At 40.7% G+C, this 21,498-nt stretch overlaps 1 protein-coding gene across 6 annotated transcripts in view; it reads left to right on the top strand.

Annotated features, from left to right (window-relative positions):
• The window catches only part of MFSD4A (major facilitator superfamily domain containing 4A), a 210,166-nt gene that overhangs the window by 83,591 nt on the left and 105,077 nt on the right, over positions 1-21,498 (top strand). For all 6 annotated transcript variants that reach the window (XM_073666969.1, XM_073666964.1, XM_073666967.1 and 3 more), the window contains 5 exons: positions 1,670-1,909; positions 3,768-3,945; positions 7,831-7,946; positions 9,919-10,092; positions 12,254-12,401. In XM_073666969.1, the coding sequence (XP_073523070.1) occupies positions 1,670-1,909; positions 3,768-3,945; positions 7,831-7,946; positions 9,919-10,092; positions 12,254-12,401 (856 nt within the window). The remainder of the gene's footprint in view (positions 1-1,669; positions 1,910-3,767; positions 3,946-7,830; positions 7,947-9,918; positions 10,093-12,253; positions 12,402-21,498) is intronic.

Raw genomic sequence — 21,498 nt, 5'->3', positions numbered from 1 at the left:
ACTTTTCAGAGAAGTCTGAACAGAAGTGGTCTTCATGGGGGAATTGTGGCCAAAACAATACCTTCAACGTGGGAACAAAGAAATGTGACTCAACTATGCATGGGAACATAAAAACGAGGGTGCAGAAAATGGCAGCATGTGTTCTGGACTGATGAGTCAACATTTTAAACATTTGGCTGTAACAGAAGGTAGTTTGTTTGTAAGGGGCTGAAGAGCGGTGCATTAATGATTGCAGGCAACAGTGAAGCAGATGAAGCTTGTTTGCAAGTTTAGTGCTGCATTTCAGCAAATGGAATTGGGAATTCATCAAGATTAATGGTGTCCTCAATGCGGAGAAATACAGGCAGATACTTATCCATCATGTAATACTATCAAGGCGGCTCCAAATGTATTCTGCAGTAGGACCACAACCCCAAACAAACAGCCAGTATCATTAAGAACTATCTTGAGAGTGAAGAGGAACAAATAGTCCTGGAAGTGATGGTATGGCCCCCAAAGAGCCCTGATCTCAACATCATCAAAGAGACAGGAGGATTTCCACAGACCTACATCCATAGATCTGTGGTTAGCTCTTTAAGATATTTACAACAACGTCCCTGCCGAGTTCCTTCAAAAACTGTGGTTTGATGCCCTTTTGAAGGTAAAGGGTGGTCACAACAAATATTGATTTGGTTTAGATTTCTCCCATTTCCTTTCACTTTGCATTTTATGAATTGATAAAAATAACTATTAACATATCTATATTGCAATTGTGAGTAAAAGTGATTTAAAATTGGGAATTGTCATTTTTTTGGGGATGACAGGGGTGATTATGAATTCATGATTGTTTCTAGTTCAGAATTATGGTAAGATATAGAAGCCTAAGGAACTATAGATGAATGTTTTGGAATGGTAGTACAACTTGACATCTAATAAAAGTGTGAAATGTATTAATTTATAGGGTTTGTCCAACCATAATAACATAACACCTATCTTCTGGGTAATTTATAGATTGCTGATCACTGGGGGTAACTTGACAACTGGGGTTACCGTCAATTGAGAGAACAGTGCTCTGAAGTTTCCCATTTTATTGGAGTGATGGTTATCTCTTATATCAGAGACCCATTCTCGGAATTGTGGTGGACCTTGCGCTTGGACCTCCCAGCAATCAGCAACTTATCTATCCTGTGGATACATTAGTATGGTGGACTAATGGTTTAAAGAGGTTGACTCACATATGCAAATCAAATAAGTGGTCCATCATTCATAATTCCTCTTTATAAATCACAGACCTGCTCATTAGGAGCAGAAAAGCCAACATGTAATATTTGATTTTCCTACAGCAGGCACTCCAGTGGAAATATATGACCGAATAAATTTACCAGTGATGAGAGCAATAGTGTGGATAGTTGAAGCACCCGCTCTTTAGGAGCAGTAAGTCTGTGTATGTGCGTAGCAGAAGCTGGACTGGCGTTGATCAGTTGAATAAAGTAAGGTGGACATAAGAAAGATCATAAAAATGAGAACACTGGAAAATCATTCCATAATATAACAGATATGATAAATTTTGTAGTTTTTGATTCTTCCAAGTGTTTCTACTTACATTTAGAAAATTGTAGTACACATTAAGTAGCCATTGACCCTATGAATAAGTGATGACAGGACAGAGAACCTCTGCTTTTTCCCTCAGGTACTACACTTCTTTGTTGGTTTTGGAGCTCTGCTGAGTCCATTAATAGCGGACCCATTTCTTTCTGACACCAACTGTATACAATCAAATGCCACACAGAATGGAAGCAGAAACCTTGAGCACATTAGGAATTCAATTGTTCCACATCATCCAGGCAATGTATCTCACTATGTCCTTCCTCTTGATGGCCCTGTATTGTCAAATGTCTCTTATGCCTTTTGGATCATGGCTGCTATCAATGTGAGTTTTTCTTTATTTTGGTTCTTCATGTAAATGCACCTACACTAATCAATCATATCAGTAAAGCCACTGACAAGTGAAAGCACTATTTATTTCATTACTATGGCATCTGTAAATGGAAATTAGGCAGCTAGTAAACATTGAGGGGCCAATACATCATTGAACTTGCATTAGAAGACTAGCAGAAAACACTTTGGACAGTCACAAAAATTGTGCAAAAATGTTGCGACTTTTGGCATTTTCAAGCCAGTCTTCAGCAGCTCCTCCAAAATAAGCTGACCTGGGGAGGAACCAGGTTGGGATGGGGCATGGCCATACCTGCTAAAATTCATGGAAAGTGGCTGTGTTTCTTATGCCATAAATGTTACTCCAGACCTTGACTGCCGTAACATTTCTCACGTGATACGCACCACTGATAAGGTGCGCTGAATTCATTAAGTGGCATGCACCTTTTAATGAAATCAGTGCATCTTATTCTTGCATGCCCCACTTTAAGACTGGTGTACAAAACACCAGTTTTCATAAATCGGGGCTTGAGTTCTTCTCAAACTGAAACTTGCAGGCATAATAAAGTGACTTTTACAAGGGCAAAATTGTGATGGCTAGATGACTGGGTCCAAGCATCTCCAAAATGGCAGATTTTGTATGGAGCTCCCAGTATGCAGTGGATAGTACCTACCAAAAATTGTTCAAGGAAGAACAACCAGAGAACCACTGGCAGGGTCAAGGATGTCCCAGGTTAATTGATGCATGTGCGGAATGAAGGCTAGTCCACCTGGGTTTACCCCACCGAAAATCTACTGTAGTAAGAATTGCTAAAAAGTTTAAAGGCTATGGGCACCTTTGTAATGTTTTTATACATTGTATGTATTATGTCAAATCAAACATGTTTGCAACTTGTTTTAATTAAAAAAAAGAATCAACATTTTTAGATTAGCAGCTTGAATGTTTTACTCTCGCCTACACTCATCTAAGCTCAAATCGAATCAAATTAATTTAAAATGAAATCAAAATCAATCTGGATCTTAAATGAGTGTCCTAGAGAGAAGAGAGAGGGCAGAAATCAATTGCAGAAATCATTAATGTCACATAACAGATACATTATACTGTGCTATGATAGAAAAACGTCAGAACAAACAGTTCGTAGTCATAGACTAGTCACAGTGCCCATGCTGACCCATGTGCTTTGCAGACAGCGTCTACAATGAGAAAATCCTAATTGCACGATGGATCAATGGAAGAAGATGGTCTGGTATGATGAATCACATGGCCAGCTGCAGTATGGGAAAAAGGCAAGCTGGTAGAGGCAGTGTGATGCTCTGGAGGGTAACTTTGGGTTCTGCTATATGGATTTTACTTTGACATATGCCACCCACCTAGAAGCATTATTGTAGACCACATGTCCATCTTTAAGGCAATGATATGCCCTAATGGCAGTGGCCTCTTTCAGCAGGATACTGTACCCTGCCACACTGCCAAAAATATTCAGGAATAGTTTGAAGACCATGGTAAAGAGTTCCACAGTTCAACACCACTTGATCTTCAAATTCCTCAGCTTTTAATCCAATTGGAAGGATGTGTGATGTGCTGGAAAAACAAGTCCAATCCATAGAGGCCTCAACTTGCCACCTAAAATTACAGGACTTTATCTGTTGATAATGCCCTAGCCTCAATGGGTGGCAGGAGGGGCACTTACACAATATTAGGCAAGGGGTTTTAATAATATGGCTAATCTGTGTTTGATATATTTACAGTTTCTTTTATTTTTAATGTAAAAATCTGTACAACAGTTGAGATAGGTTAATTTTAAGTGGCTGCTAGACCCAGGAATGTTAATTTTTCCTTCATTTTCCTGCAGCTTCCTGTGCCTATTGCAGTTTTTCTGTTAATGTACAAAAAAGGCATGGTGCCTGGTTGTAATATGAGGCGCCCGTCACTACTGTCTGCAGATGAGCTAGCAATGGAGACTCAGAAGGAGACTGAGATAGAAGATGAGAAGGAATCAGAAACTCAAGAAAGATATAGGCATGAAGAAGGTAAGAGATCTCTTTCAGTAGATGTCATTGCATTGGTTACTGTTCGTAGAAAGGAAATAGTATGCACCATCTGTGGTACATACACTCCCCATCATTCAAATGCCAACACCAAGAAGTAAAAGTCATGGAGCTATTGAGATCACAGGATGGATATATATATTAATGATATGCAAATGGAACAAAATTTTGAAAACGTTTCAACTTATTCAGAAGAAATACACATACTTACACGTCTTGGCATGCTAACAATGAGGTTATTAAAGGGGTTGTCCGGTCTAAATTGATAAGTCTGCAGTCACTCTGTGTGACTGCAGACTTATGAATCCCCCGTGCACAGAGCGTTTGTGAAGTGGACGGGCATTGTCTCTCCCAGCTGGAGTCTCCCTACATCACCATCCAGATCAGAGCCGTCGGAGCGCCTTACCCTCATCGGATTCCCAGATTCCCTGATACCAGTCGGGTTGTCAATCCAGCACGGTCCACATCAGGTAGGATCTTGCTTTCCTCAATTCATTTGTTTATTCATTGAATGAACGCGTTCCACTCTTTCTATTTTCAATTACTCCATTCAACACGATGGCTATCAGTGCATTTTTGGAACTCAGCTCTTCATTTATTGTTATATTTTTATTAGTGGCAGCGCTATTGCAGACCCCTTTTGTATTTATCTATTAACACCCTCACCTATATTTTATTCCTTGGAAAACTTATTTAACTGAAGCGTGCTTTCTTGGAGAATACAGCTCATGCTGAAAGTCTGTTACTCAAAGAAGAGAGATGTTGACGCATGCCCAAAAAGAGAGAAAATACTGTCCTTCATCCTATAAGTCTCTCTCTTTCCTGTTCATGTTGCTGTAGGAAATCATGTGCTGCTAAATCTGGCTTTATACCGTCAAATGTCTCACCAGCAATGGCTGTCAGTGAGACATTTGTCCCCAAAGTCATCAATGTGCTGGTGGCATTAGCTGTGCAGTAAATAATTCATACTGAATAGTCCCTGAACTAGAAGAGTCTGTTATTGGCCTTCACGTGGTAATATATGGCCAACGTAGAATGCTCTTCCAGGCTTCAGGGAGTTTTAAAATAAATCTATGTAAGTATGGTATAATAATACATTACTGACACTGTACTTATAAAGTTAACCCTTCACGACGTGGTCATTTTTTATTTTTGTGTTTTTGATTTTTTTCCTCCCCTTCTTCCCAGAGCCACAACTTTTTTATTTTTCTGTCCACATTGACATATGAGGGCTTGTTTTTTGTGGGCTGAGTTGTACTTTTGATTGACACCATTCAATTTACCACATAGTGTACTAGAAAATGAGAAAACATTCATAAGTGGGGAGAAATTGTGAAAAAAAGACAATTCTGACATTGTTTTTTGGGAACTGTTTTTACGGTGTAAATTATGTGGTAAAAATGACCTCGCAATATGATTATGTTCGATTACGGCAATACCAAACATATCCAGTTTTTTTATTTTAGTGGTGAAAAAAATCAGAAGTTTGCAAAATAAAGTTTGGGGTTGTGTCTCCATTTTGTGAGACCCATAATGTTTGAATTTTTTAGTCGATGGAGCAGTATGAATACTTATGTTTTGCGCGGTGACAAATCATTTTTGGATTAGATTCGTTTTGATTGCTTGTTGCAGCGTTTTTGTAGTATTACAGCTACCAAAAAAAATGTAATTTTGGCGTTCTTTCATTTTTTTTTGTTTACGGTGTTTAACGATCGTGTTAATTATTTTTATATTTTGATAGATCTGACTTTCCTGAAAACAGAGATACCAAATATTTGTATTTTTTACATTTTTTTTATTATCTTTATTTTTAATGGGAGAAAAGGGGGTGATTTGAACTTTTATATAAATGTTTCCTATTTTTTAAAACATTTTGATTCTACTTTTCACTGTTCTTATTAGTCCCCTTAGGGGACTTGAAGCTGTGATCATCTGATCGCTTGTGCTATATTATTGCTGCATAAAGCAAAAATCACAGTCTTTTTTGAAGCCTGCTCACAGGCAGGGTTTCAAAGGAGCTCTGTAATGACAAGCACGGAGGTCTTCAACAGACACTCTGCTGTGGTAGCAACCCATCGGCGACCTGCGATCACGTTGCGGGCATGTCGATGGGTGCATGGCCATTGCCGGCATGTGGTAACTAGTGCCATCAGAGTTTGACTCAGTTCCACCCACGATTGTTCGAGGCAGGTCCTGGCTGTAACACCCAGCCATCACCTGCAGTATGGGGCAGGCGTATATGTATAGTGCACGTCGTGAAGGAGTTAAACCAGCTGTCCTTGATCAGCAAAAAATGAGCCAATGTTGTTGATACAACATTCTTGGTTTACTTGTCTGAAGCAACAAATGTTAGGTTAATTGAGAATTTAACAAGAAATTATATAGAATAGAATTTTTACATCTTTATGGATGATGGTTTGTTAGATTATTAAAGATAAAAATGTGTTTTACCATTAAAAAAATAAATCACAATCACTTCTTTTCTGTAAATTTGTCGAAGATGCAGAGTGGCATCTGGTCGCCAGTTGTATGGACCTAATCCGTATTCTCCAGAATGCAGGTTTTTGTAAAATTCGAGAAGAATTTAATTCTAATCAAATAAATTCGCCCATCTGTAGCAACCAATCTTTGGGTGCTTGCACTTTTGTTTATGGAGCAAGATTCCTGTGAATCTCACATGTCCAATCTCATCTCATTGAAACACCTTTTGCCAATCAGAAGTCATTAACACAGAGGTGCACTTACTTTTTCTCCCTGCATTGTGGATGTTTATTCAATGTGCTCAGCAACAGATATGAACTTTACAACTATTTGTGTATTATTAGATTAGTTACATTGCGTTTGTCTCTAAAGGCCCCGTCACACTAAGCGATATCGCTAGCGAGATCGCTGCTGTGTCACGGTTTTGGTGACTCACCAGCGACCTCACCAGCGATGTCGCTATGTGTGACACTTTGCAGCGATCAGGCCCCTGCTGTGAGGTCGCTGATCGTTGCAAAGTGTCCTGGACCATTTTTTGGTCGTTGGCCTCCCGCTGGCCAGCACACATCGCTGTGTGTGACCAGCGGGACCAACGATCTGGCTGGTAACCATGGTAAACATCGGGTTACTAGGGGCACGCGCGCACTTAGTAACCCGCTGTTTACCATAGATACCACTCTGCTACTGTGAGCGGAGGCTCCAGCGCACGGTAGCAGAGTGGTATCCATGGTAAACAGCGGGTTACTAGGGACACACGCGCACTTAGTAACCCGATGTTTACCATAGTTACCAGCCTGCTCCTGCTTCAGCAGGCTGGTAACGGGAGCAGGACATCGTGGAACGATTCTTTCCACGATATCGTTGCTCCCCTGATCGCTGGTGAGCCTGCCTGTTTGACAGCTCACCAGCGATGTATTAGCGATGCAGCAACGATCCCTGACAGGTCGTATCGTTGTCGGGATCGCTGCTGCATCGCTTAGTGTGACGGGGCCTTTAGGCCACAGCCCCACTATCAGTATTTGATCAGTATTCGGTCAGTATTTTTTCTCAGGAGTGGGAGCCAAAACCAGGAGTGGGTGATAAATGCAGAATTGGTGACTTGTTTCTATTATACCTTTTCTCTGATTGTTCCGACCTGGTTTTAGCTCCTACTCCTGAGAAAAAATACTGACCAAATACTGACCGAATACTGATAGTGGGGCCGTGGCCTGATTGTAATTAAATGACAACTGGACTGCATTTTACTAATAATCACTCCAGGTCCACTTACTTTTTCTTGCAAATGTATAAATTGACGTTAAACATGCACAAGTGCCCAAGCATCATCTCCTGCATTTCTGCATCGATTGATATGTATATACAATTATAATTTGCTTGTTCACCCAGGTCATGGAGTATATTTATTTTGCTGCCAGAATAAAAAGTTCTGGAATGTCCCCTCCACATATTTTGGCATTCATGTATGTTCAGCAGTCATCCTCTTCATGACGGATGGAATAGCGGTGAGATATATGTACTGTATATAATGCTGTGTTATTTGCTGTATGTGAAAATGAGGAGGGATGAATAGATAAAGGATAAGGGAGTTTCTGATGAAAGCTGAAGATACTACAAACTGAAAGAGAGAAGCAGCAGCGATTATCATGTGCTACTAAACTGTCCAGATAACAGATAAGAATAACCAGTAAACGATAGGAGATTTAAAAGAATTGGGCAACAAAAAACAAATATGTGAATGCAAGTAAGCAAAGAATACATAAGGGACATGGCACCGATAGACAAAACCAGGATATGTAGAGGTTTACAGCTGGTGTATCATTAGAATCACAATAGAATTATATCAAAATTTGTCTTTAACATGACATGGATGGAAAGCAATATATATACAGGAATCATTGTCCAAACAACATCTCTTTATACCTTATTAATTAAATGGAGTGGAAGCCCCCCTCCCCGAGAGAATACGGGGGGGTCTCATGAGAACACAGACCCCAAAAAGAAAATGGATTATGTTATTATGGTGGTTTTCTAATGAGATATGGTTAGGTATAAAGGGTTAATTTTTGAGGAAGCTGTGCTACTGCAGGAGTAGGTTTAAACTGGTTATCCCTGACGGCCTCGGCACCTTTTTCCTTGGCTTCTGATGGGTGGCTGGGGAAAAATGCTGGAAGAAAAAATTTATAAATACCCAGCTGTTTTAATGGTCAGGCTCATCTTCCTGTCAAGAAGAAAGAAGATATAGAAGATAAGGTAAGGAGGCTTATTCGCCGTGCAATGCTCCTCTGGGAAATTAAATATGCAAATTGCCTCTTCAGAGAGGAAGAGGACTTGAACTCTAGTGCCACCTATTGGAAATAGCAATCTTAAAAGTCGCTATCGACCATTTAATGAGCCTTACCATATGACTTAAGGTAAAAGCCAAACCAGAATTTCAATTTGCCGACATGTGTTTCGGGGTGTTGCCCCTCCTCAGGGCAAAGCATGAGATCTGCTTTGGCTGTATGAGGGGACGCTGACTGGGGTCTAAGGGGTAACGTTTCTCTTTATGGAGACTGACATACCTGACATGCATGGAAGTGGCAGGCGCTATAAGGGTTAGCTCGCTAGGGCTAGAGTGGTGAGAACAAGCTCTCCTAATTTCATTATTTGGCCTAAATAGTTTGAAATCTGTGTAAACCCAGGTAAGTTGATAAGAAGAATGTAGCCCTAACAATGGTCATCTAAGTATAACATTTATGTCTTCAGATGTACATATTTCTTTTTGAAATACAGTGCAGAAAGAAAACTGGGGCACTCACCACTACATGTTAAAATGGCACTGCAGTCCCATAAAAAAGAATGTGGAGACAAAAATTGGCCTACAGCCGTTTCGCATGTGTATCTTGCTTCCTCTGAGCCTATACCATATACATCATTATCTCTTTATATAGGAGACTTAAAATATTCAAACAATTGAAAAGCAATAATATTACAAATACATAGTGATAAAAACTATTACAGCGCATTACATACGTTGTTGTTAGATACCACAAAAAAGTCATTACTGTATTTCATATTTGTTTGTGCAGAAACAGACTTAAATCATTGCGATCATTCAATCCACCTGGGTCTACAGCTTCAGTCCGTAGTATTAACTCATCTTCTTTCTGCAATAGTTGATTGTGTCTATCGCCCCCTGAGTTTGGTACTGTTGTATGATATAGACCTAAAAAGCGCATGCAATGTGAATTTTTGGCATGAAAATCCCACATGTGTTGTATTAACCTATTTCTTTTTGCTTGCAAGAAAGACTGATATAGTATGTGAAGCATATGGAAATCTTCTGCCAAAACCAACACACTATCATGATGTAGAAGGTAGAACATGTTATGTGCCACCATCTCAGGCCCTCTTATATAACACACTGTATTCATTTTTCTAGATGAGTCCAAAAGTGTAAGTATACACTTACTAATGTGTCTGTATTTTCCATAGGGTGAATACTCTGGATTTATCTACACTTATGCTGTGGAAGAACCGCTGTCATTAACTCATAAGATTGCAGGATATCTGCCCAGCATCTTTTGGGCATGCATTACCCTGGGAAGACTTATTTCCATACCTGTATCCTACAAAGTGCCTCCGCGTTCCATGCTTTTTATTAACCTTGTAAGTTGTCCCATAGCAGAGGGGAACATTGTTTCTTAACCACATCATGCAAACAAGAAGTTCAATAGCATTGGTTAACTTGGCCAGTATCGCTATCCATCTGTTCACATAACAACTTTTGCATATTTCGATGGCATTTTTCCCTTATTATGTTCAACTTTAAAAGTAGGTGTAAATTATTGTGTTTACCAACATTATTCTGTGTGGTCTCTAAAGCAATTATGTGTACAGCTATACTGTATGCCCTGTAATGAAGAGGGTCATAGGCCTTCTTACAGCAGGAAACCTTAGCAGTACCTCAATCACCAATCTGCATCTGAACCTGGCTCTACCCACATGGGAAAACTCCATCACCTCCAACAAACTTCATGAGATGTGGTGAGAAGTTCTTGTTTTGATTAAAGGGGGAAACTTTCATGCTATCGTCAGAAAATGTCCTATTGTTTAAATCAGGTTTTGTGTTAAGTTTATTTTTTAAATATTTTTTGGCAGTTTTTTTTCTTTTACATATCACAATCTGTATTATAAAAATTTTACAATTTTCACACTGGGCTCTGGGACTTCTTTATACTTTATAACTTTCTGTTGCTTATCTACTTTGCAATATAAATATGAATTTGTTAGATCTCCAAAACTCAGATACATATCTGGAACTAGCCAAAGATCCGACTGAAATGTATAGTGCAATATTACATAGATTAATAGAAGATGGGTTACATACATGAGCTATTGATAATAAAAAATGCACAATATCTTCAAGTTGATTACCCCACTATACCCATATGCCACTCACTTCCAAAAATACACAAGAATGTTTTTCCACCCCCTTTCAGACCCATTGGTTCTTTAGGAGAAAATTATAAATGGCTTTCATGTGACGTGGTAGCTCTCTACCCATCCATTCCACACATTATAGCTATGCAATGCCTCTCCTACCATCTTGAGTAAACAGTGACTGTGAAGGGAGAAGCACACAATAGGGTAAATATAGGAGACAGTAGATTTGCTCACCTTGAGTGGTTGTGTTTAGATAGCCAGCTGGCGCTCCCCCGCTGGGGAAGGCTCTCCCAGATGGATCTGTTTCATAGCTACAATGAAGAGACCTGACACTATTTTTTGCATTGAAGTGTCTAATGAGCCCATGCAAAGTTCATTGTGAAGGGAGTAGTAGCAGGGGGTGTTGTGAATGGTGGATCCTATCTTATCAGTTGTGTTACCTGTCATTCTAGTCCTGCCTATGAAGATGGAGGGACTTGCTGAATACTCTTCTTGAAAGGACAAGAGGTATGAGTTTAAAAAAGCCCCAGTAGCCAGTGTGAAATTTGAAAGTTTTTGCTAATTTTGTTGAAAAAAAACACACTGCACACATTTTTTAACAAAATACATGAAACACAAAAACCTAATTTAAACAATAGATTATTTTTAGATATGGGAAAATTGATTTGCAGGACTCCGGTCCATTGGCCAGGTCACTAATCTATGGCCACCAGATGGTAAGCCTTCAGATCTCCTTACCTCCCGACATTCTTTTGATTAGCCAGACGTTGCCCCAGCCTGGCTAATCAAAAAATGAGCCTGGAATGGTAAGGCAAGGAGATTCGCAGACCTCCTGTCCGGTGGTCACAGATTACTGATCTGTGACTACTGATCTGCTAATCGATTCTCTCATATCTAGTCATTTTATGATGATAGCTTCCCTTTAAGAAAGAACACTGTACCTTAAAGTTCTTCCTAACAACTTGCTGATTGGTTTGCGGATTATTGGTGCCTATATGAAACATACATAACTTTAACAACATTCACTCTTATACCGTGACAAGACAAAAACTACATATTATATTACATAGGGGGAAATTGATCATTCTCTCTACTTTAGTTTTCTGGTATCAAACAGTTCTGTCGTTCTGTTCCACCTTACTTCAGAGGCTTTGGGTACAAGATTAGCATATGAAACACTAATCTTGGTAATTTCCCACCCTATTGTATCAGAAATGAGTTATCTTTTCAAGCAGAACTAGTCATGGTTGGAAACCGAAGCTAGAACTCCAGGTCCTGTTGGAATAAGGAGGATTACTAGTAATTGAAAGCTATAATTTATTGGAGTAAATGTACTACACCACAAAGTAACAGATTGTGTAAATCTTCTTTCTACTCTTACCAGGTCGGAATGTCGGCAACATTTCTGTTCTTGCTGCTGTCGCAGGACAGTGTAACCGGTCTTTTTATTGGCACCGCTTTCCTTGGTCTGTTCCTCAGTAGTGTATTCCCCAGTATGTTGGCTTATACTGAAGATATGCTAAATTACAAAGGTGCGTAGAGTAGTTCTGACCTACAATATTTACATGCTGTCATCTTTTTCCTGCATGCTTGATGTAAGAAATTCACACAAAATTTTGAAGTTAGACCTCATGAGTAAGGTTGCATAATAGATGCATGTTGTGGGGCTCCTTAATACTTTTTTAACAGCATGCTGTAGGCCTGTAATTGTAGATACACAAAAGTCCAGTATCCGCACAGAGCCTGGTCCTAACTGTGCTCAATATAAGCAGCCAGACATGGACCAAAATATCATAATGGGCAAGTTTATATGAACAATAAAGGTCACAAAGGTGACATCCTTTTGGTCCCAATTTATGTCTCTTTAAATTAATACAAAACGACTAGAATTCAATTTGAAGCCAATGCTCGCTCAAACTTACAGTGGGTACGTAAAGTATTCAGACCCCTTTAAATTTTTCACTCTTTGTTTCATTGCAGCTATTTGGTAAATTCTAAAAAGTTCATTTTTTTGCATTAATGTACACTCTGCCCCCCATCTTGACTAAAAAAACCCCCAGAAATGTAGAAATTTTTGCAAATGTATTAAAAAAGAAAAACTGAAATATCACAGGGTCATAAGTATTCAGACCCTTTGCTCAGACACACATATTTAAGTCACATGCTGTCAATTTCCTTGTGATCCCTCCTTGAGATGGTTCTTCTCCTTCATTGGAGTCCAGCTGTGTTTAATTAAACTGATAGGACTTGATTATATAGACAGGTGTGTGCCTTTCCAAATGAAGTCCTATCAGTTTAATTAAACACAGCTGGACTCCAATGAAGGAGTAGAACCATCTCAAGGAGGATCACAAGGAAATGGACAGCATGTGACTTAAATATGTGTGTCTGAGCAAAGGGTCTGAATATTTATGACCATGTGATATATTTCAGTTTTTCTTTTTTAATCAATTTGCAAAAATTTCTACATTTTGGTTTTTTTTTTCAGTCAAGATGGGGTGCAGAGTGTACTTTAATGAGAAAAAAAATGAACTTTTTAGAATTTACCAAATGGCTGCAATGAAACAGAGTGAAAAATTTAAAGGGGTCTGAATACTTTCTGAACCCACTGTATGCAACTTACATTTAAGCATGAAGAAATAGAATTGACAAAAGTAAAAACAGACATTAAAACCCTACAACACAAGGACTTGAGTTCGTTCAATGAAAAAATGTATACAAATTTAGCCAAACTGTAATCCTTTATACTGTAATTGAAACAAAAAAAAATCAAAACTCCAAAGAGATAGTGAGGATTACGCTAACAATGAAATATACAACTGGAATAAAAAAACACACTCCATTTTGAAAAATCGCATCAACAAATGCTTCGACAGAGAAGGAAAATTATGTTTCAGAGACTCAGACAATACCACAGATATATCCCAATTAACAACCTCAGACGACCATTCTGATTCCTCAACAGGATCAATGGGAGACTTTTCAGACGGAAGATCTAGAAAAAAAAATATTCATAACCAACATGGAACCATTCCAAAAAAACTAAAGAAAAGCGCAGTCAGAAAGTACCCCAAACCCAAAAGAATCGCAACTACTAGAAACCCCTTTATGGAATTTATCTAGCTACGTGTTATCAGAACCACCAATCCCTTTATTATCTGGGTTTTTCTCCTACACATAAATTTGACATTTTTAAAACCATTCTGGATGTCAAGAAATTAGAATGAAACCTAACAATAAAATGTCATTTTTTTAGATGTGGGAAATAATTCAATGAACATTACAGACACATAAGACCATATAAATTACAACAGTTTATTAACCAAGGATTATCCTATTTGAACATTTGACGTAACTTGAAGCTCATGGCCCACAAAGTAAGAGCTCCAACGGGGCCCCCAATTTTTTAATGTATATACAGAAGTCGCAGTATCATCTATACAATGTATATTGACTGCTGTAAATACAATATATAGGTGATATTGCTAGTGCTGTATATATATTATGCAGGTGATACTGTGATTATATACAGCAGTTGCAGTATCACCTATATATTGTATATACAGCAGTCTATATATGTTATGTTGGTGATACTGTGACTGCTGTATATATATGACGTAGTTGATACTGCCGTATATATGTTACATAGGTGATACTGTGATTGCTGTGTATAATTGCAATATCACCTAAATAATGTATACACACCAGTAACACTATCACATACATAATGTATATACAGCAGTCTATATACAATATATAGGTGATAATGTGAGTGCTGTGTATACATTATATAGGTGATACTGCTGTATATATGTTACATAGGTGATGCTGCAATTATACACAGCAAACACGGTATCACTTATATATTATACAGGTGATACTTAGACTGCAGTATATACAATGTATACACAGCAGTCACAATATCATATACATAATGTATATACAACAATCTTTATACATTATATAGGTGATACTTCGACTGCTATATATACACAATATATAAGTCATACTGCGACTGATGTGTATAGCTGCAGTATCACCTATATAATGTATATACAGCAGTCTTTTTGTGATATATATATTCAGCAGTCGTGGTGTCTCGTATGTGATGTATAGTATAATGCGGTCTTAATTATAATGTAGAGTTGTGTATATAGTGTAGAGATGCTTATATAATATGGTGCTGTATATATACTGTAGTATATAGTGTGGAATCCACACTATATACACGGGAACATCTCTACACTATATACTATATAGTCTATACACAGCTCCACTCTATATTCTTTTACACAGTATAGATTTATAGGTATATAATTGTAGTATATACTGTGGAGCTGTGTGTACTTCTCCTGTCCTGTATATATGGTGCAATTTTCAGTATCTGCTCTTATGTATGTAGGTATGTATGTACTGTACGTGTATACGGTGTGTGTGTATGTGTGTGTGTGTGTATACAGTACAGACCAAAAGTTTGGACACACCTTCTCATGTAAAGATTTTTCTGTATTTTCATAACTTTGAAAATTGTACATTCACACTGAAGGCATCAAAACTATGAATTAACACATGTGGAATTATATACTTAACAAAAAAGTGTGAAACAACTGAAAATATGTCTTATATTCTAGGTTCTTCAAAGTAGCCACCTTTTGCTTTGATGACTGCTTTGCACACTCTTGGCATTCTCTTGAAGAGGTTCAAGAGGTAGTCACCAGAAATGGTCTTCTAACAATCTTGAAGGAGTTCCCAGAGATGCTTAGCACTTGTTGGCCCTTTTGCCTTCACTCAGCTGTCCAGCTCACCCAAAACCATCTCGATTGGGTTCAGGTCTGGTGACTGTGGAGACCAGGTCATCTTGCGCAGCACCCCATCACTCTCCTTCTTGGTCAAATAGCCCTTACACAGTCTGGAGGTGTGTTTGGGGTTATTGTCCTGTTGAAAAATAAATGATGGTCCAACTAAACGCAAACCGGATGGAATAGCATGCCGCTGCAAGATGCTATGGTAGCCATGCTGGTTCAGTATGCCTTCAATTTTGAATAAATCCTCAACAGTGTCACCAGAAAAGCACCCCCACACCATCACACCTCCTCCTCCATGCTTCACGGTGGGAACCAGGCATGTAGAGTCCATCCGTTCACCTTTTCTGCGTTGCACAAAGACACGGTGGTTGGAACCAAAGATCTCAAATTTGGACTCATCAGACCAAAGCACAGATTTCCACTGGTCTAATGTCCATTCCTTGTGTTCTTTAGCCCAAACATGTCTCTTCTGCTTGTTGCCTGTCCTTAGAAGTGGTTTCCTAGTAGCTATTTTACCATGAAGGCCTGCTGCACAAAGTCTCCTCTTAACAGTTGTTGTAGAGATGTGTCTGCTGCTAGAACTCTGTGTGGCATTGACCTGGTCTCTAATCTGAGCTGCTGTTAACCTGCGATTTCTGAGACTGGTGACTCGGATAAACTTATCCCCAGAAGCAGAGGTGACTCTTGGTCTTCCTTTCCTGGGGTGGTCCTCAGTTGAGCCAGTTTCTTTGTAGCGCTTGATGGTTTTTGCAACTTCACTTGGGGACACATTCAAAGTTTGCCCAATTTTTAGGATTGACTGACCTTCATTTCTTAAAGTAATGATGGCCACTCGTTTTTCTTTACTTAGCTGCTTTTTTCTTGCCATAATACAAATTCTAACAGTCTATTCAGTAGGACTATCAGCTGTGTATCCACCAAACTTCTGCACAACACAACTGATGGTCCCAACCCCATTTATAAGGCAAGAAATCCCACTTATTAAACCTGACCACGCACATCTGTGTAGTGAAAACCATTTCCGGTGACTACCTCTTGAAGCTCATCAAGAGAATGCCAAGAGTGTGCAAAGCTGTCATCAAAGCAAAAGGTGGTACTTTGAAGAACCTAGAATATAAGACATATCTTCAGTTGTTTCACACGTTTTTGTTAAGTATATAATTCCACATGTGTTAATTCATAGTTTTGATGCCTTCAGTGTGAATGTACAATTTTCAAAGTCATGAAAATGCAGAAAACTCTTTAACTGAGAAGGTGTGTCCAAACTTTTGGTCTGTACTGTGTGTGTGTGTGTGTGTGTGTGTGTGTGTGTGTGTGTGTGTGTGTGTGTGTGTGTGTATATATATATATATATATATATATATATATATATATATATATATATATATATATATATACACATACACATATACATACACACACACTGACAATATACACTGCACAATACAACTTCTCCAGTCCTGTTGCCGGAGAGGCAACATTAGACTTTGAGAGGGTTAATATTGGTTTATTATTTTCAATATTCCTAAGGGACAATAAAAATAGAAATTAGAAAACCCGTTTAAACTGATTATCCCGAGAACTTTCCAATCATTGGAGGTCCAACTGCTGGGACCCCCATGATCCCGAGAACCAGTGCTCTGAAGAGCACCATGTAAATGCAGCTGTGGTGGATCATGCGCACTGCTGCACCATTCACATGTGCTCTTCAAATAAGGGCTCTCTCACACGTCAGTATTAGTGATGGGCGAACACTAAAATGCTCGGGTGCTCGATGCTCGGGTCGAGCAAATTGGAATGCTCGGGTGCTCGACCCAAGCAACGAGCCCAATGTAAGTCTATGGGAAACTCAAGCATTTTTCAGGCGGCTCCCCCCAGCTGTCTGCAGAGGCCTAAAAATTTCCCAAATCGATGGAAACCCAAATGACATGGGAACAGCATGGGGAACACCCTTGGAAGCATTTCTGACTCCCAGGTCTCTGCTGTCAACAACGTTGTCAGAGGTATTACGCCACTTTTACTGACTCACAATAAAACATACAAAAACTAAACCAAAGTGGATTTTCCTGGGAAATATGTTAAGGAACATTTTTCAAGGGTAATGACTTGTATATAAGGCAAAATAAATAACCAAAACCAAAAATACTCCTCCACACCTTGGGCTATGTTCACACGTAGAGTTTTTGATGCGTTTTTGCACTTTTGCATTGCTTTCAACCGTGACAAATGCATTCACCGGGAGATGTCATTTTAACATTTTACAAACCTATCTGGCCATGTGGTGTGTGAGACATGATCAGACACATCCTGTTTCATTTATGAAGGAGGGACTCTGAAAGTCACAAAGCCTATATTTATAGGGCCATCAGGCAGCCTTTACTATTCTTAAAGGGCCAGCAGTCGGCCCTCACTATTCTTAGAGAGCCATCAGCCAGCTATGTTTTGTTGTTCCCATTACTAAAGAGTGGGTCTCCTATACCGCTATAGCATATGCAGTGAGTGGCAGGGCTGCCAAAAATTTGGACGCACCCCAATACCCCTTTGAAAATTTGGACGCACCCCAATACCCCTTTGAAGAGACTTAGAGGAGGGCCTCCTGAAAACAATGTTCCCATTATTAGGAAGTGGGTCTCCCATTGTGTTTGCCTATGCAGTGAATGCAAGGGTTGACAAAAATTTGGAGGCACTCCAATGCCCTTTGGAAGAGACGTTGGAGGTCAGATGGCCACCTCAAAACAATGTTCCCATTATTAGGAAGTGAGTCTCCCATAGTGTTGGGCTATGCAGTCAATGCAAGGGCTGAAAAAAAATGGGAGGCACTCCAATTCCCCTTGGAAGAGACGTAGAGGGCCTCATGAAAAAATGTTCCCATTATTATGAAGTGGGTCTTCCAGAATGTTGGCGGCCTATGCAATGAATGCAAGAGCTGCCAAAAATTGGGAGGCACTCCAATGCCCCTTGGAAGAGACGTAGAGGGCCTCATGAAAAAATGTTCCCATTATTAGGAAGTGGGTCTCCCATAGTGTTGGCCTATGCAGTGAATGCAAGGGCTGCCAAAAATTGGGAGGCATTCCAATGCACCTTGGAAAAAATGTGGAGGAGGGCCTCATAAAAATAATGTTCCCATTAGAAAGGAGCGGGTCTCCTATACTTGTAATGCCCATGCACTAAGCGTATGGGCTGACAAACATTTACCCCGGGGGGGTATACATGAATATACTGTATAAAAATTTTTTTTTATGGGCATTATAAACACTCTTTAAAAAATTAATGTGGGTGTTGCATCACGGACCACGGTCACCCTGGTGATATGGTGGTGGAGGATGAGGAGAAGGAGGAGGACAAGAGCAAATAGCCCAAATCAGGAAGCGTATATCCATGTGTGGGTGTTAAAAGGTGCATGGGAATACACCTCCCAAGAAAAGGCACTGGATTTGAGTTTATGTTACGCTGCTATCATTCGGCGGTGTTGAGAATTCTGGCCCAATCCAGCCCGTGTTCATTTTTATAAGAGTCAGCCTGTCAGCATTTTCAGTTGACAGTCGGATGTGCTTATCAGTTATAATTCCACCAGCGGCACTAAAAACCCGCTCTGATAAAACGCTAGCGGCAGGGCAGGCCAGGACTTCCAAGGCGTAGATAGCCAGTTTATTCCACGTGTCCAGCTTGGATACCCAATAATTATAAGGCACAGAGGAATCACGGAGGACGTTGGTACGGTCAGCAAGGTACTCCATCAGCATCTTCCAAAACTTTGCACTCCTTGTGAGAGTACCCCGCGACTCAGGGCCTGTGCGATGGGAGGGGCTGAGAAAACTCGCCCAGAACTTTGACAGTGTTCCCCTGCCTCTGCTGGATTGGAGTTGTGTCTCTCTCGCCTGTACTCCTTGGTTGTCCAACAAACTGTGACCTCTGCCGCCAGCATTTTCAGTTGGGAATTTTTTTAATAGTTCCGCAACAAGGGCCTTCTGGTACTGCCCCATTTTTGTAGACCTGTCCCACTCAGGAATAAGAGATATAAAGTTCTCCTTGTAGAGTGGGTCTAGAAGTGTCACCAACCAGTAATGACTGTCATCCAAATTTGAAGAACGCGAGGGTCACGGGAAAGGCAGCGTAACATAAACTCAGCCATGCGTGCCAGACTGCTAACAGGCAAGACTTCCATGTCCTTACCAAGAGGACGACTGACCATGCTCTCCCCCCCCCCCCCCCCCCCTGTTCTCAGGCCATCCACGCTGAACATACGGTATGACAGATGTGCAGGTAGTATCGTCTACAGCGCATGAAACTAGCTCCTGTTCTTCCTCCTCCTTCTCTTTCTCATTGTCACCCAATCCACGTTTGGGATGAGATGAGGCTGGGCTGTGTGTAATCACCCTGTATGGTTCCTTGCTCCAACTCATCGTGCTCCCCCTGCAATGCATTCTCTTTGATTGTGAGCAGAGAGCGTTTCAGAAGACAGAGAAGCAGGATGGTGACGCTAATTATGGCGTCATCGCCGCTCACCATCTTGGTGGAGTCCTCAAAGTTTTGGAGGATGATACAGATGTCTGACATCCATGTCCACTCTTGAGGTCTTATGTGTGGAGTCTCAACTGAATACCGAAAGCCTTGTTAATGCTGGTAGTCAACAACTGCCCTCTTCTGCTCACAAATCCTTCCCAACATCTGCAGGGTAGAGTTCCAATGTGTGGGGACATCACATACCAGTCGGTGAGCCGGAAGCTGCAAACGCTGCTGAAGCACGGCAAGGGCGGCGGAAGCTGTAGCTGACTTTCTAAAATGGGCAAACAGGTGGCATTCTTTTACAAGCAGATCCAGCAGCTCCACTGAACCACGAGATTAAGCACATGGGCCAGCCATGGTACATGTGTGAGCTCGCCTTGCCTCAGAGCCGCCACCAGGTTCCGGCCATTGTTACACACGACCATGCCTGGCTGTAGGTGCAGCGGTGTCAGCCACAGATCTTCCTGCTCTTTCAGAGCTGTCCATAACTCTTAAGCATTGTGCAGTTTGTCACCTAAGCATATTAACTTCAGCACAGCCTGTTGCCGCTTGGCTGAGGCAATGCTGCAGGGCTTCCAGCTTGTGACTGATGTGGTCATTTCGGAGATAGAGGCTGAAGAGGAGGAGGAGGAGGCTGAGGAGGATGAGGGGCAGGAGCTGTAGACTGTGGGGGCAACCCTGATTGACCTAGGGCCTGCAATCCTTGGCGTTGTGAGGATGTGTTCCGTCCCAAGGTCCGTCTGGGTCCCGGCTTCCACTATGTTAACCCAGTGTGCCGTCAGCGAGATGTACCGTCCCTGCCCACAAGCACTTGTCCACGTGTCCATGATTAGGTGGACTTTCCCTGTAACTGTATTGTTGAGGGCACGGCTAATATGGTGGGACACGTATTTGTGTAATACGAGGACGGCACACCGGGAGAAATAGTGGCGGCTGGGGACCAAGTACCGAGGGACGGCCGCCGCCATCAGGTTGCGGACAGCTTCCATCTCCATGAGCCTAAAAGGCAACATTTCGAGTGCAAGCAGTCGTGAAATGTGGGAATTTAGTAGTGTGGCCTGTGAGGAGTTCGCTGCGTATTTGCGCTTGCATTCCAAGGACTGGGGCATGGACAACTGAACACTGCACTGGGACAAGGACATGCTTCCTGATGGTGCTAGTTGAGAGTGTGCAACGACAGGTGCAGGGCAGGAGGCATCTTTGCATGCACTATGGACAGGGGAATGGCTTGCTCGCACAACAGCGGAAGAAGCAGTGGTGTCACCTGCAGAAACTGTTCCTGGACCCTGGGGTTCGGCCCACAAAGTCGGGTGCTTTG

This window comes from Phyllobates terribilis, unplaced genomic scaffold (genome assembly GCF_046119375.1).
Source record: "Phyllobates terribilis strain yellow unplaced genomic scaffold, ASM4611937v1 Scaffold_2__4_contigs__length_985480577, whole genome shotgun sequence".
Classification (NCBI taxonomy): Eukaryota; Metazoa; Chordata; class Amphibia; order Anura; family Dendrobatidae; genus Phyllobates; species Phyllobates terribilis.
Note: the sequence above shows the minus strand (reverse complement) of the source record. Positions and strands in the feature narration are given on the sequence as shown.